The 14,485-nt window shown below is 32.0% G+C and overlaps 2 protein-coding genes across 3 annotated transcripts in view; one reads left to right on the top strand and one right to left on the bottom strand.

Moving 5' to 3' along the window:
- Positions 1–9,791, bottom strand: part of LOC114337969 (UDP-galactose transporter senju) — a 33,380-nt gene extending 23,589 nt beyond the window's left edge. For both annotated transcript variants that reach the window (XM_050658623.1, XM_028288555.2), the window contains exons 1-3: positions 9,504–9,791; positions 4,636–4,753; positions 4,399–4,585 (exon numbers count right to left, since the gene is read on the bottom strand). In XM_050658623.1, coding sequence (XP_050514580.1) covers positions 4,399–4,585; positions 4,636–4,753; positions 9,504–9,591 — 393 coding nt within the window. In that variant the 5' untranslated portion in view covers positions 9,592–9,791. The remainder of the gene's footprint in view (positions 1–4,398; positions 4,586–4,635; positions 4,754–9,503) is intronic.
- A 147-nt stretch (positions 9,792–9,938) lies between these two features.
- LOC114337968 (F-box only protein 11) overlaps positions 9,939–14,485 on the top strand; it is a 74,699-nt gene continuing 70,152 nt past the window's right edge. Inside the window, exon 1 of the mRNA XM_050658622.1 lies at positions 9,939–10,037. The gene's annotated coding sequence lies outside the window, so the exon portion shown is untranslated. The remainder of the gene's footprint in view (positions 10,038–14,485) is intronic.

The raw sequence follows: 14,485 nt of genomic DNA, 5'->3' as shown, positions 1-14,485 counted from the left end.
ACGATCATTTTAGTTTTTGTCGTTATTTATTTTCTCTTCAAGAAGTTTTTGTATCGTGCATGATATATTCTAGTTGCTGAGTTTATTCTGGCACCAATATCGTCTTCGTGTATCCCTTTATTATTCAAACTTATCCCTAAGTACTTGAATACTTCTATCTGTTCGATTACATTTCCTTCAATGTTAATGTTTATTTTTGTGTTGTTTTTTGTTACTACCATCACTTTAGTTTTCTCGGTGTTTACTTTTAAGTTGTATGATTTTAATTCTTCTGTCCACATTGTCATGTTCTTTTGAAGGTCGTTTCTGTTTTTGCTATAAGCACTATATCATCTGCAAATACGCATGCTTCTACTTTGACTACTTGCATGTTTCTGTATCCTGCATTATATATTTTTTGTTTTTGGCCAGCAAGCTTTTATTACTTCGTCCATAACGCTTATAAACAATAATGGAGTCAATACCCCACTGTCTGAGCCCATCGCTATTTTTGAAGATTTTTGAAGTTTTGTTTCTTGTTCTTACTTGGTTATTCATATTTTCATACAGACTACGTACCACCTTCAATAGTTCTTCATCTACATTCTTGTTCTCTAGGCTCTGCCAGATTCCTGTCCTGTCCAGCATATCAAACGCCTTTTTCATATCTAAGAATGCTAAATAGATGTCTTCATTTTTGACTATAGCTTTTTCAATTATTTGTTGCAAAGTAAAATTGTGGTCTTGTACACTGTGCGCTGGTCTAAATCCACTTTGTGCATCTGCTAGTCTTGGTTCTTAGTCCATGTGGTGAGACCGCTCCCGTCTGGAAAAATTTCTGATTCGGTTTCTTTGTGGATTCCTATTCAAAAATGTCCCCTTTAAACAAATCTGAAGGGTGCCGGGCGGAATTTTTGGGCAGAAATTGTTTAAACAAATACAAAAGATCACGTTTTTTTGCTCCGAAACATATATTTTTAAGTTTTCTGGGTAATTCTAAACAATAAAGGTATCTTGTAAATTTTCTCAAAAATTTATAGTTTTTGAGTTATAGGCGATTCAAAATCTGAAAAATGCGAAAATACCCATTTTCAAGGCCTAAAAACTCATATTTAGATTAGTATTTTTGAGGTTGCCAGATACTTAAATTGAAGTTTAGACATTCAGCTTCAAGATTCTGGGGAGTGATTGCGTCTAACCTTAATTTATACCGTTGTTTTTTAATTGTTAAATATGCTTGTTTTTTTTGCCGGTGCGGTGAGCCCTATTTCAAAAATCTCCTATTTTCCCACGAAAAATATTTCTTCTGGTTTCTTTGGAATATTCTAAATAAAATAAGTTTCTTGACATTTTTCTCAAAACTTAACAGTTTTAAAGTTATAAGCGATTTAAAATCCAAAAATGCGTTTTTTGGAATTTTTCGGATTTTAAATCGCTTATAACTTTAAAACTATTAATTTTTGAGAAAAATGTCAAGAAACTTATTTTATTTAGAATATTCCAAAAAATCTAGAAACAATATTTTTCGGAGGAAAATAGGAGATTTTTAAAATAGAGCTCGCCGCACCGGCAAAAAATCGGATAAATTACAAGATACCTTTCTTGTTTAAAATGATCCAAAAAACCTAAAAATTCGTGTTCCAGGGCAAAAAAACGTAATCTTTTGTATTTGTTTAAAAAAAATTGTTAAAACAATTTCTGCCCAAAAATTCCGTCCGGCACCCTTCAGTTTTGTGTAAAGGGGACATTTTTGAATAGGAATCCACAAAGAAACCGAATCAGAAATTTTTTCAGACGGGAGCGGTCTCACCACATGGACTATCTATCATCTTACGTAATTTACTTTCTATTATTATTTCGTATATTTTTAGTCCTGCGCATTTAGTCCTCTATAATTTTCGCAAACCGTAGTATCTTCTTTCTTATGTATTGGCAAGATTGTTGCGATGTTCCACTCCGATGGAATCTTTTTAGGTTTCCAGGCCATATTTAGTATTTCCAGCAATTCTTTCTTTCCATTTGGCCCTAGGAATTTTGTTAATTCTGCATCTAGCTGACCACATCCTGGTGCTTTACCTACTTTAATCTTACTCAAAGCTTCCTCTATTTAGTTCTTTCATATGAATTTCAGTTTCATTTGATTCGGTTATGTTGTTGGCCCCATCTTTCTTTTCCTTTATCAATATTTTATTTTCACTATTTAGTAGTCCTGTAAAATATTCTTGCCATCGCTCGATAATTTTTTCTTCGTCTGTTATGATATTTACCTGCTTCTCAGTGTTCTGTAAAATAACTTCTTGTGTCCTTCACTATTTTCCTGCATATTTCTTCCGAACTCTTCCCAGCTATCCTTTTTTGCCTCTTTGATATTTTCTTTAACTTTATTTCTTTGTACCTATTTTGTATATGTCGCATGTTTGTTGACTTCTACTTTGTAAATAATTTTTCCAAAATCTTTTCTTTTCTTGATATTTCCGCTCCACCAGCTTGTTTGTTTCTTGGTATTACTACTTCTACTATATCCACATATTTGTCTTGCCACTTTAATATTGAATCTTTGAATTCTTTCCATTTATCCTCTAAATTTATCCTTTGTTTTTCCCTGTTACAGTTTTGTATTTCCTTTCCGTTTCTTCCACATATCTTATCCTGATTTGTAGATCTCGCAGCTTATAGCTCTTTATTCGTACTGTTGTGACACTTCCTCTATCTCCACCCTTGTTATTTAGCATTGTATTAATTCTAATTCTAGTTTCTACTAGGTAATGGTCAGTGCCTGCTTCAAAACTTCTTTTGACTCTTACATCTCTAATTTGTCGCATTTGATTTCAAAACAAATACTTTCAATTTATTATTTCAAGGCTTTATTGTTTTTTTTTTAATTTTTATTACTCTGGGAAAATTAGAAAATTACAAGGAAAAGTTATTTAACAGCAATTTTATTGCTGGAATCGAATCTTATGATTGTATATATTAATAATATAGGTATGCAAAGTCCGCAGATAGTGTGCTACTTTTTTTATAAACAAAATAGAACTCCGAAATCGTGTTTTTTTTTAATTATTACTCTATAACTCCAAAGATTTTAACTTTACACCAAAGACACCCAAATACAAATTCACCATAATTATTAAATTCTGCATACAGACATGTTTTTCTCGATTTTATTTGACGAAAATTTTCCTAGGAAAATGCGGGTTCTTCCAACAAAATCTTTAATTTTTAACTAAAATTTTAGGTAAGTAATTATTTACCAATAAATTAAATAACTATGTGATATAAAAGCTTCTTTGGTGTAGATATTTCCAGAAGCTGGTGGAAATTAAATGAATAGTTTAGCAACAATTAAATTGTTAATTAACAATTTACGGTCACAATAATAAGCATAATAATTATGATACACTAGAATAACTATGAAAAGGCACTATACCTATCTAACAAACTTTACAGAATCGAAATCAGACTATTTGATCAGCCTCAGGAATGTTTTAAAGTTATAAACAACGTTTCGGCTTATAAACAAATAGTCTATTAAGAAAAAGAAAATAATCGTTTTCGTTTTGATTCAAATCTAGAGTCTTGCCATCCTCTGACACAGTGTTTCTGGGTCTCTACCCTTTTTTCAAAGAGGCTATTGCAAGTAGACTGAATTTAATCAACTCGAAACGAAGAAGAACTGCATCTATTAAAATATCTGCAGTATATTGTGGTTAGACTGTCCTCTAACGGGGAATGACGAAATAAATAAAATAAATTTCGACCAAGAGTCAGGATTCTGTTAACCGAGATACGATAGTATCACCTCGATAGTATCACCTTGATACTATCGTATCTCGGTTAACAGAATCCCGACTCTTGGTCGAAATTTATTTTATTTATTTCGTCATTCCCCGTTAGACGACAGTCTAACCACAATATACTGCAGATATTTTAATAGATGCAGTTCTTCTTCGTTTCGAGTTGATTCAATTCAGTCTACTTGCAATAGCCTCTTTGAAAAAAGGGTAGAGACCCAGAAACACTGTGTCAGAGGATGGCAAGAGACTCGAATTGAATCAAAACGAAAACGATTATTTTCTTTTTCATGCTTTACTCGGTTTTAGAGTACAAAATGACCAAGTGTTGTAAAGTATTCTGAGACGCATTGTTGGAGAAGCTCCTCCTAGCGGCGCCGCTTGATACTATCGTATCTCGGTTAACAGAATCCTGACTCTTGGTCGAAATTTATTTTATTTAAATAGTCTATTATCCCATAATCTGCCCAGACTATATGTATTTGTGATTAAATTGCTTTAAAATAAATATTGTTTGACTTCATATGTAGGTTTTTAAAACCCGCTTGAAATACTTAAATTAAGAAATATCAGATGATTCCATATACGTTTGGTTGTGTGAAGTAATGATTAAAATAGAGCTTACCTGGAAAAGCACACCAGTTACAACTACCCTCAACTGTAGCAATAAAAAATAAGTAGTTGGATCAAACGAGGATAAATTCAAAAAGGCCAAATTGTTGTATAAGCAATATAAAAAAGCCGGAACAAAGTAGAGGAGTAATACATGTTTGTGCTTGACTACTTCAGAGATCAGTTGACCAGTAGAATTACTAAAAAAATTGAAATCATTTTATGTCTAACAATAAGTTTTGTTACTTACTCTTTACAATATAGGACTGACGAGATGACTAACTTTAAAACTTCTGTCAATAGTACTACTGTTACGATATTATAGTTGTAGTTGTTGTCTGAGCGTTGTGAAGCTGTTACCAAAATTCCTAAAAAATATATTATCAGAAGAAAGTTAATAATAAACGTTATCCTTAACAAGTCATCTAAGGAAAACAAGATTCTGATTCCTCTAGTCACAAAATTGGCTTATTCCCAACTAAAATAGTAAATTGATATGACAAAGTATTAATTTGTAACATTAAAATAATAATTATTCTGCTTAATGTGTTTTATTCACTAACTATGTAAAGATTTTTCTGCTGACACTGGAATATAATACAAGTTATACACTGCATCCCTTGATAGACCATAAGATGTAGCAGAAATGCGAAGGTACATGGTGTACTATAGTGGCACCCCATTTTTTTTTCATTCTCCTCAGACAAATATCTTTTGAAATTGGTCTATCAACAGCATCAGCCATTCTACAGCCAATTCTAGAGAATATGCTGATCTCTTTCAGTAATCTTTGAAGTATGACAAGTTTTAATATTTTGTTTCAACATTCCCCATTTTTTTAATTGTTAAAATTATATTTCTGTTTTTTGCTTTAAATTGTGAGCATATTTATGTCCAGAAAGTCCTTAGTTGTGGGCTGCAACAATGTAATTTCGTAAATCCCTAGATAACTACTTTCTGCAAACCAATTAGGACCTAAATTAAATCACGCAAATAACTTGGTAAATTATTTCTTCAACACAAACTTGAAAATATAATTTTCAGAACATATTATACAAGAGATTGTATTCAATAAATAAATATTTATCACTGATTGGGTGATCATCCAAGTAATTTGCTCCAGACATCACTTTTACTTTTTATTTATTTTACAATTATTATAAACTTACGTGCATAGAAATCGGCCCACCTAAAAATTTGGTCATTTTTGAAGTCTCGTATTTCCTAAACCTGTTGGCCGATTTAAGTGATTTTTTTTAATATGGTATAGCCTTATACTTCAACAATATCGCTGTAATAATATTATTGCTAAACAGGTAAGTTTTAGTTTATACCGGGTGTAACAATGATAGTGTGTTTTTTCCTCAAAGTTCGGAACACCCTGTGGAATATTCTAGCGTATATAAAATATTGAAATTAAAACTAAACTGTAGGCTTAGGCTTTCTTAACATTTTGCTTTTTGATTCATTCGCTTATGTTGGATAATAAAAAAGTTAGGCATTTTAACAACTATCAACGTTCTTCATCAATACAGGGTGTTTCTAAATAAGTGCGACAAACTTTAAGGGGAAATTCTGCATGAAAAATAATGACCGTTTTATTTATAAACATATGTCCGCAAATGCTTCGTTTTCTAGATACGGGATGTTGAAATTTTTTTTACGAATTGACAATTTATTTACTGCTCTAAAACCGGTTGAGATATGCAAATGAAATTTGGTGAGCTTTAAAAGGTAGTTATTGCGCATATTTGACATACAATTAAGAATTTTATATTCACCATTGGCGTGCATACGGGTCATATTACCCGTATGCACGCCAATGGTGAATATAAAATTCTTAACTGTATGCCAGAAAATGCGCAATAATTACCTCTTAAAACCTACCAAATTTCATTTGTATATCTCATGCGGTTTTAGAGCAATAAATAAATCGTCAGATTGTACGAACAAATTCAACATCCCGTATTTCTGAAACGAAGCATTTGCGAACATATGATTATGAACCTAACAGTCATTACTTTTTCATGCAGAATTACCCCTTAAAGTTTGTCGCACTTATTTAAAAACACCCTGTATTGATGAAGAATGTTGCTAGTTGTTAAAATCCCTAACTTTTTTATTATCCAACATAAGCGAATGAATCAAAAAGCAAAATGTTAAGAAAGCCTAAGGCTACAGTTGAGGTTTAATTTCAGTATTTTATATACGCTAGAATATTACAGGGTGTTCCGAACTTTGAGGAAAAAACACACTATCATTGTTACACCCGGTATGAAATAACACTTACCTGTTTAGCAACAATATTATTACAGCGATATTGTTGAAGAATAAAGTTATAACATATTTAAAAATCACTTAAATCGGCCAACAGGTTTAGGAAATACGAGACTTCAAAAATGACCAAATTTTTAGGTGGGCCGATTTGTATGCACGTAAGTTTTGGTAATAAAAGTATTAGATAAAAGTATTATTAAATAAGCTTAATCTTATTTAATTTCATTTAATTCCGTTAAATAAATTCTAATTCAGAAAAATAGCACTGTGTTGCATATTGGTTTTCATCCAATTCATAAGCGACTGGGCTCGTATATGATACTGCTATGTTTAATGTATTAAATAAATTACTCACGACACAACGTATGAAATAAGTTACATATTTAAAAACAAAATTACTCTCTAGCAATGGAAGTACAAAATAGATAGAACTGCAAAACTATATTGAACAATAGAAATAGAACAGAATGGCTTAAGCCCTGTTATTATTATATTGTTAGCTCATGAAGCTAGAAGACCTACAAGTCCTTATGAACAATATACTATTTTTTCACTTCCTGGAACCCAATGAAAAGACGAAAAGAATGGTTCAGTCATGTAGAAAGAATGGCAGGGAACAATAGCAGGCGGTCTACCTCTCAAGAAATACTTCAACATAGGAATTAACAGATCGATAGATCTACAACAAGTATAAGAAGAAGAACCCAATGAACAAAATCACATATTACAGTCAACAATATGGACTCAATATTAATGTAAATAAGACAAAGCTTAGACATTAGCAAGAAAAAGATAATAGAAGGTCAACTCTGTGTCAAACAAACTCCTGTAGAAACTATGAAGTACTAATACTACCTCGGCACCGTAATAAATGAAGAATGGTCCAACAACCAAGAGATAAGAGTGTGCATAGGAAAAGCTAGATCCACCTTCAACCAGATTGGGCCTTCTTCACACAATTCTTGACGGGACATGGATCGTTTAGGAAATTTACCTATCGTATAGGAAAGACCGGGGACGATCTATGTCCCGACTGTGGAGTGGTGGATGACGCACAGCATGTTGTGTTTGAGTGCCCTGCATATCACGCGGGGCGTGCCGAGCTGCAGCTGGGGCTGGGATCCCCTCTAGGCAAGCCTCATGAGCTAACCGATAAAGCTATCGACAGCAAGAGAGACTTTGACCTGATCATTGCTTTTGTCACCAAGACAATCAAGCACAAAGAGAAAAAGAGAGGCGTCTGCAAGCGGGATGACCAATCGTCATTATTTATTTTTTTATTCATTTTTTTAACGTGTTTGTGTCATGCAAGGCAGTCAGCGGGGGAGGACCCTTTACATCCGATCTACTCTGACTGCCCTTATTTTATATTATATATTATTTATTATGTTTTATCGATCTATTTATTTATTTATCAATTTTATTTATATAACATTTTACCGTTTTTATTCTAATCTTATTTAACTGTGGTGCATGTCTCAAGAGGCATTCAGTAGGGGACTTTTACCTTTTATTCAGGCTGAGTGCCTCTTGTGTTTCTCGTTTTGTTTCTGTTTTGATTTATGTTTTCCTTGTTCTGCCCGTGTCCATCCTGGGGCAGCTGGCGGGGGAAGACCTTTTACATCAAACCTACACCAACTGCCTCCTTGTTTTAAGTCTGAGATTTTTAATGAATGTGTGTATTGAATGAATGAATTGATGAAAGTAAGAATGTTTGGCGTTGCTCGTAATTACCAACTGGTTCTGTTTTGCTAGTTCCATCGTGGGGGGGGGCATCCCGGTCGCCCTACCCGCGGGAGGGTTGCGCTGGACGGTCGCTTCACCAGCCGGTCTGGCGTGAGGCTCTTGCGGGGGGAGGCTAGGAGGCCGCCAAACTCATGGAATGCGCACGCGAAGAGTGCCGGAGGGGAGTTAAGAGTAAGGTCGGCGGGTCAGATATGCACGCTAAGTGTGGTTCCAGACCCGTCGGCTGGAGAAAGAGGGGGTGAGTTTAGTCGGTAGGCGGCTCTGCCCGCGATAAGGCGTGCCGGACTGAATCCGACACACCTGGGACACCTTCCCAGAGGGTCTTTTAAAGATTCTCACCTCCCAAAAAAAAAAAAAAAGATGGGGCCTTCTTCAAGAGCCACAACCTCTCACTTGGTATAAAAGTAAGAATACTGCAATGATAAGTCTTCTCTCTCCTTTTTTATGGTGTTAAATCACGGAAGATATGTGCAGAAAATTGGAAGCATTTGAGATGTGGCTATATCAGAGAATACTTAAAATCCTGTTGACTGTCAGTCAACACTTGACAAAAGTTGCAGTACTTCAGACACATTATGTGAAATGAATCCAGATAGGTATGCCCTTGTGCAAAGAAAAATATTACATTGGTGCAGCTTTTATGTGCTGTTGCAGGTAAGATAAAGATTGTCATGATGATCCCCAACATTCGTCATGGATAGGCACATCAAGAAGAAGCTCATGAAGAAATGAATATTATAAAATCTTAACAAACCAAGAGATCCACAGGAAAACATTCAAATTAGGGGATCTGGTTAGAACTAAGAAGTAACATTAAAACAAATATCTAAGGAAAGAAATTAAAGTAATTGACAATAACAATATTGAGGTGGAAATGAGACAGGTGGATTAGATAATATGTAATGACGACAATCAAGAACTACATCAGTAAATATTATTTGAAGAAAGTTAAAATTTAATTTTCCATAAAACATGTACTGGTACATTTGTCAGAACTTAAAATATTGCAACATATACAGCAAAGCTATAAATAAATATAATTATAAGATCACTTCTAAAAAGTATTGAATAGATAAGCCTACATGCAAAACTTACCTTGATTAACAAATAAAAGTATGTAGCCGATAAAGATAATCAAACTTAATTTCGTTGGAAAGAGTTCTTTCCAATTCAAACTAGACATTGTTTTAATACACCGGTTAACATCGTTTTAGCATAATTGACAATATATTTAAATCTGAGTGTATATTTTAATTCATTACTTGAAGCTTTTTTAAGATATCATTATCTTGCAAACTTGAAAAGTTAACTAAATTGTTGATGTAATTTGTTGATGATAAAAATTTTATTGTGTTTTCCCCACTATGTCATATTTACATTTGACACTTGACATAATCTATGACAGAAGTTCAAATGTCTCAGCTTAAATTAGAAGAAGAAAAGGGATGATATCACAGTGGATACAAGGATTGGTATCAGAAGAAATCAAGGAGTGTCATGTGATGTGTCAGCTTTGTCAAACATGTCAAATCTGCTCATCCTGTCATCTGTCGTTACTTTTTAGTAGTTGTGTTTTTGTTTTAGTTGATTTAGGGCTACGGCATTTACCTCTCCCCAAATGGAAATCAGGTAATTAAAATATACATTTTCTATATATTCTGCACGTTTATTAAGTATACTTATCAAGAACAATGAAAATATTTCAGTTTGATAACCTTTTAACAAGTTTTGAGGTGGTCTGTCAACCGACCCCCAAACTAAATAGCCTTTGTTTCTATACATCCTTAGGAGAAAATTAATGTTTTATTTATGGTTTAGTTCTGCTATGAAATCAATGTATATCAAACACATAATCTCACATCCCAAATTTGAAGTTTTCCCTTTTATGACAATAATGGCGAATTCATGAAAATCGTAAAAAATGGTATCGGCGTAAACTTCAGAATTTAGATAAATTTTCCATGTTAGCTGATTTTATTTATAACTTTGAGATTATTTCGAGTCTTTTTAATAATACTTTTTGGATTTTGATTCTGGCGACCTACTTTATTAATGAATTTCTGGTTAAATTTTGGTGGCCATTGAAACTTATTGACCAAAAATATTTCAATATTTCTGACAGGTTTTGGTGCTATAATTTAAACCTTTGGAATAATCTGGAGGAAATTTACAGTAGACTGAATATTCTATATTGTGTGATAGATGTATAGAGAAATAATTTGGTGGCCATACCACAGCTGTTTTAATTTCTGTACACTGTTGGTCATTAATTTATCATTTTTTTCTTTAATGGGCTCTATTTGTTAGGATAATAAAAACATACGATATTTATCTTTATTTCTTACTGTTTAAGATGTTTCAAAATCAAAAATTGTGCTAAAATTTGTTTGGAACAAGTTATTCAAATTTTCTATTTTTATTTCAAGTTTTTTTGGTAGTATAAACCCAAATTATATTATTTATTTATTTATAAAGCACAATAAACCTTAAATACTTAGGACTTCAAGGCGTGTTGGGCATTCAATTTACATTTATTTATATAAGATAGATTCAATATTTCTTATAGTCTTTCCACACTTATATTTCTTAACCGCTTCCCTCTATTGTTTTCTTTCCAATTCTATATACTACTTTTTTATAATACTTCATATAAGTTGTCCTTGGATCTCTTTCTTGGTCTACCTTTTACTCTTTTTTGTCTTTCCTTTTGTGCTAGTACCACTCTCAGCATGCTTTCATTTCCCACTGTTTTAATGTGACCTAAATATCGTATTCTCTGTGTTTTAATTGCCACTGATATTTTTGGTTTATTAAGTTCTTCAAGTTCTTTACTATCCTATCCTCTCCATTGACCATCTATTTTCACACCTCCATATAAATATTACCCTTTTTATTTTCCGCTCTTATCTTTCTAAAAGGTATATTTCTGATTTTTTAAGCCCATGTTTCACATGTAGACCTGATTAACCTCTGTATGTTTTGAGCTGATCCCCAAACTAAATAGCCTTTGTTTCTATATATCGTTAGGAGAAAATTAATGTTTTATTTATGGTTTAGTTCTGCTATGAAATCAATGTATATCGAAGACACAATCTCACATCCTAAATTTGAAGTTTTCCCTTTTATGACAATAATGGCGAATTCATGAAAATCGTAAAAAATGGTATCAGCGTAAACTTCAGAATTTAGATAAATTTTCCATGTTAGCTGATTTTATTTATAACTTTGAGATTATTTCGAGTCTTTTTAATAATACTTTTTGGATTTTGATTCTGGCGACCTACTTTATTAATGAATTTCTGGTTAAATTTTGGTGGCCATTGAAACTTATTGACCAAAAATATTTCAATATTTCTGACAGGTTTTGGTGCTATAATTTAAACCTTTGCAATAATCTGGAGGAAATTTACAGTAGACTGAATATTCTATATTGTGTGATAGATGTATAGAGAAATAATTTGGTGGCCATACCACAGCTGTTTTAATTTCTGTACACTGTTGGTCATTAATTTATCATTTTTTTCTTTAATGGGCTCTATTTGTTAGGATAATAAAAACATACGATATTTATCTTTATTTCTTACTGTTTAAGATGTTTCAAAATCAAAAATTGTGCTAAAATTTGTTTGGAACAAGTTATTCAAATTTTCTATTTTTATTTCAAGTTTTTTTGGTAGTATAAACCCAAATTATATTATTTATTTATTTATAAAGCTCAATAAGCCTTAAATACTTAGGACTTCAAGGCGTGTTGGGCATTCAATTTACATTTATTTATATAAGATAGATTCAATATTTCTTATAGTCTTTCCACACTTATATTTCTTAACCGCTTCCTTCTATTGTTTTCTTTCCAATTCTATATACTACTTTTTTATAATACTTCATATAAGTTGTCCTTGGATCTCTTTCTTGGTCTACCTTTTACTCTTTTTTGTCTTTCCTTTTGTGCTAGTACCACTCTCAGCATGCTTTCATTTCCCACTGTTTTAATGTGACCTAAATATCGTATTCTCTGTGTTTTAATTGCCACTGATATTTTTGGTTTATTAAGTTCTTCAAGTTCTTTACTATCCTATCCTCTCCATTGACCATCTATTTTCACACCTCCATATAAATATTACCCTTTTTATTTTCCGCTCTTATCTTTCTAAAAGGTATATTTCTGATTTTTTAAGCCCATGTTTCACATGTAGACCTGATTAACCTCTGTATGTTTTGAGCTGATCCCCAAACTAAATAGCCTTTGTTTCTATATATCGTTAGGAGAAAATTAATGTTTTATTTATGGTTTAGTTCTGCTGTGAAATCAATGTATATCGAAGACACAATCTCACATCCTAAATTTGAAGTTTTCCCTTTTATGACAATAATGGCGAATTCATGAAAATCGTAAAAAATGGTATCAGCGTAAACTTCGGAATTTAGATAAATTTTCCATGTTAGCTGATTTTATTTATAACTTTGAGATTATTTCGAGTCTTTTTAATAATACTCTTTATATTTTGATTCTGGCGACCTACTTTATTAATGAATTTCTAGTTAAATTTTGGTGGCCATTGAAACTATTGACCAAAAATATTTCAATATTTAAAAATCCACTAGGAAGAATTTCCTGTAGCTGGCTGTATACCATTAATTACAAGTAAAATTTAATAAAAAATTTTTGGTCTTGGTAAAAGGTATATTATTTTAAAAAGCCCTATAGGGCTACAAACATCGAACAGAACGTTTTCGCTCTAAAAAGAGCATCATCAGTGTTGCAAGAACATGGTGAGCCAACCAAAAAATACGAAGGTCAAAGCCTTTCAAAAATGGACTAAAAGTCACATCAAAATGCTAACATAGCAAATTCCAAAGGATGGATATAATCCCTAAGGATATGGCCCTAGGATAACATATGACTCCCACACGTTGTAAGTGGGTCAAAGGTAACAAATTAGGTCATTATGTTACAAGAGCTGACAGGCAACTCTGTAGACTGAATATTCTAGATTGTTTGATAAATGTATAGAGAAATAATTAGGTGGCAATACCACAGCTGTTTTAATATCTATACACTGTTGGTCATTAATTTATCATTTTTTTCTTTAATGGGCTCTATTTGTTAGGATAATACAATCATACGATATTTATCTGTATTTCTTATTCTTTAATATGTTTCAAAATCAAAAATTTAGCCAAAGTTGGGTTTAAACAAGTTTTACAAATATTCTATTTTTATTTCAAGTTTTTTAGGTCGTACAAACCCAAATTGTATTATTTATTTATATATCTCAACAGATCTTAAAGGTCTAGGGGACAAAAGTTAAATTTTTCTGTCTAAGAGCCGTTTTACATGACTGAGATTTACTTCCAAAATTATTTCAAGAATAATAACGAAAAACTATGTAGTAAAATTATATAATTTTTCCATTGTTCCTTGTTTTACACCTACAGTTAAATCTTAACATAATTGTTGTGAAACGCATGCGTAGTGTGTAATGTGACTGACGTTAAATAGAATTTTGTTATAAATAAAAGGCCACTGTTTAAAGAAAACTAAGTTAGAGGTACCATAAGAAAAGAAGAAATGTGAAATGCCATTTAAGGTTATAAGTTACAACTTTCATTTGTTTATTTTTTAGTAATATATTTGGATAGAGAAGTAAATTCTTGTGCAAAAATAATTATTAATTTGAACAAAGCAAAGATACTTCACTGAATAAACAAATCGTAATTATTGTGATGAATAACAACAAAGTTGTAATTATAAAGGTTATGTTATTGTAAAAACCTTAGAGTTCTTTTATATATTCTAAGGTAAAAACCACCGCGTTATTTAACGTTCTGCGCAGAAACTCGTGCAGTTTACTCTGAAAACTTTCTAGAATATAGAACAGGGTCTAAATTTTTATATTGGAAATTATCATGGTAAATTTCAGAGTAAATCTTGTGTTTTACATCTAATATTTTTATTAGATAATTTTTCATGGTAGTTATCAGCATCAGTTTCGAAGTAAATCTCAGTCATGTAAAACGGCTCTTAAGCATTTTATTTCCAATTCTCAATATTACTTTTTTTGTAAGTCTTCATA

This window comes from Diabrotica virgifera, chromosome 8 (genome assembly GCF_917563875.1).
Source record: "Diabrotica virgifera virgifera chromosome 8, PGI_DIABVI_V3a".
NCBI classification, from domain to species: domain Eukaryota; kingdom Metazoa; phylum Arthropoda; class Insecta; order Coleoptera; family Chrysomelidae; genus Diabrotica; species Diabrotica virgifera.
Note: the sequence above shows the minus strand (reverse complement) of the source record. Positions and strands in the feature narration are given on the sequence as shown.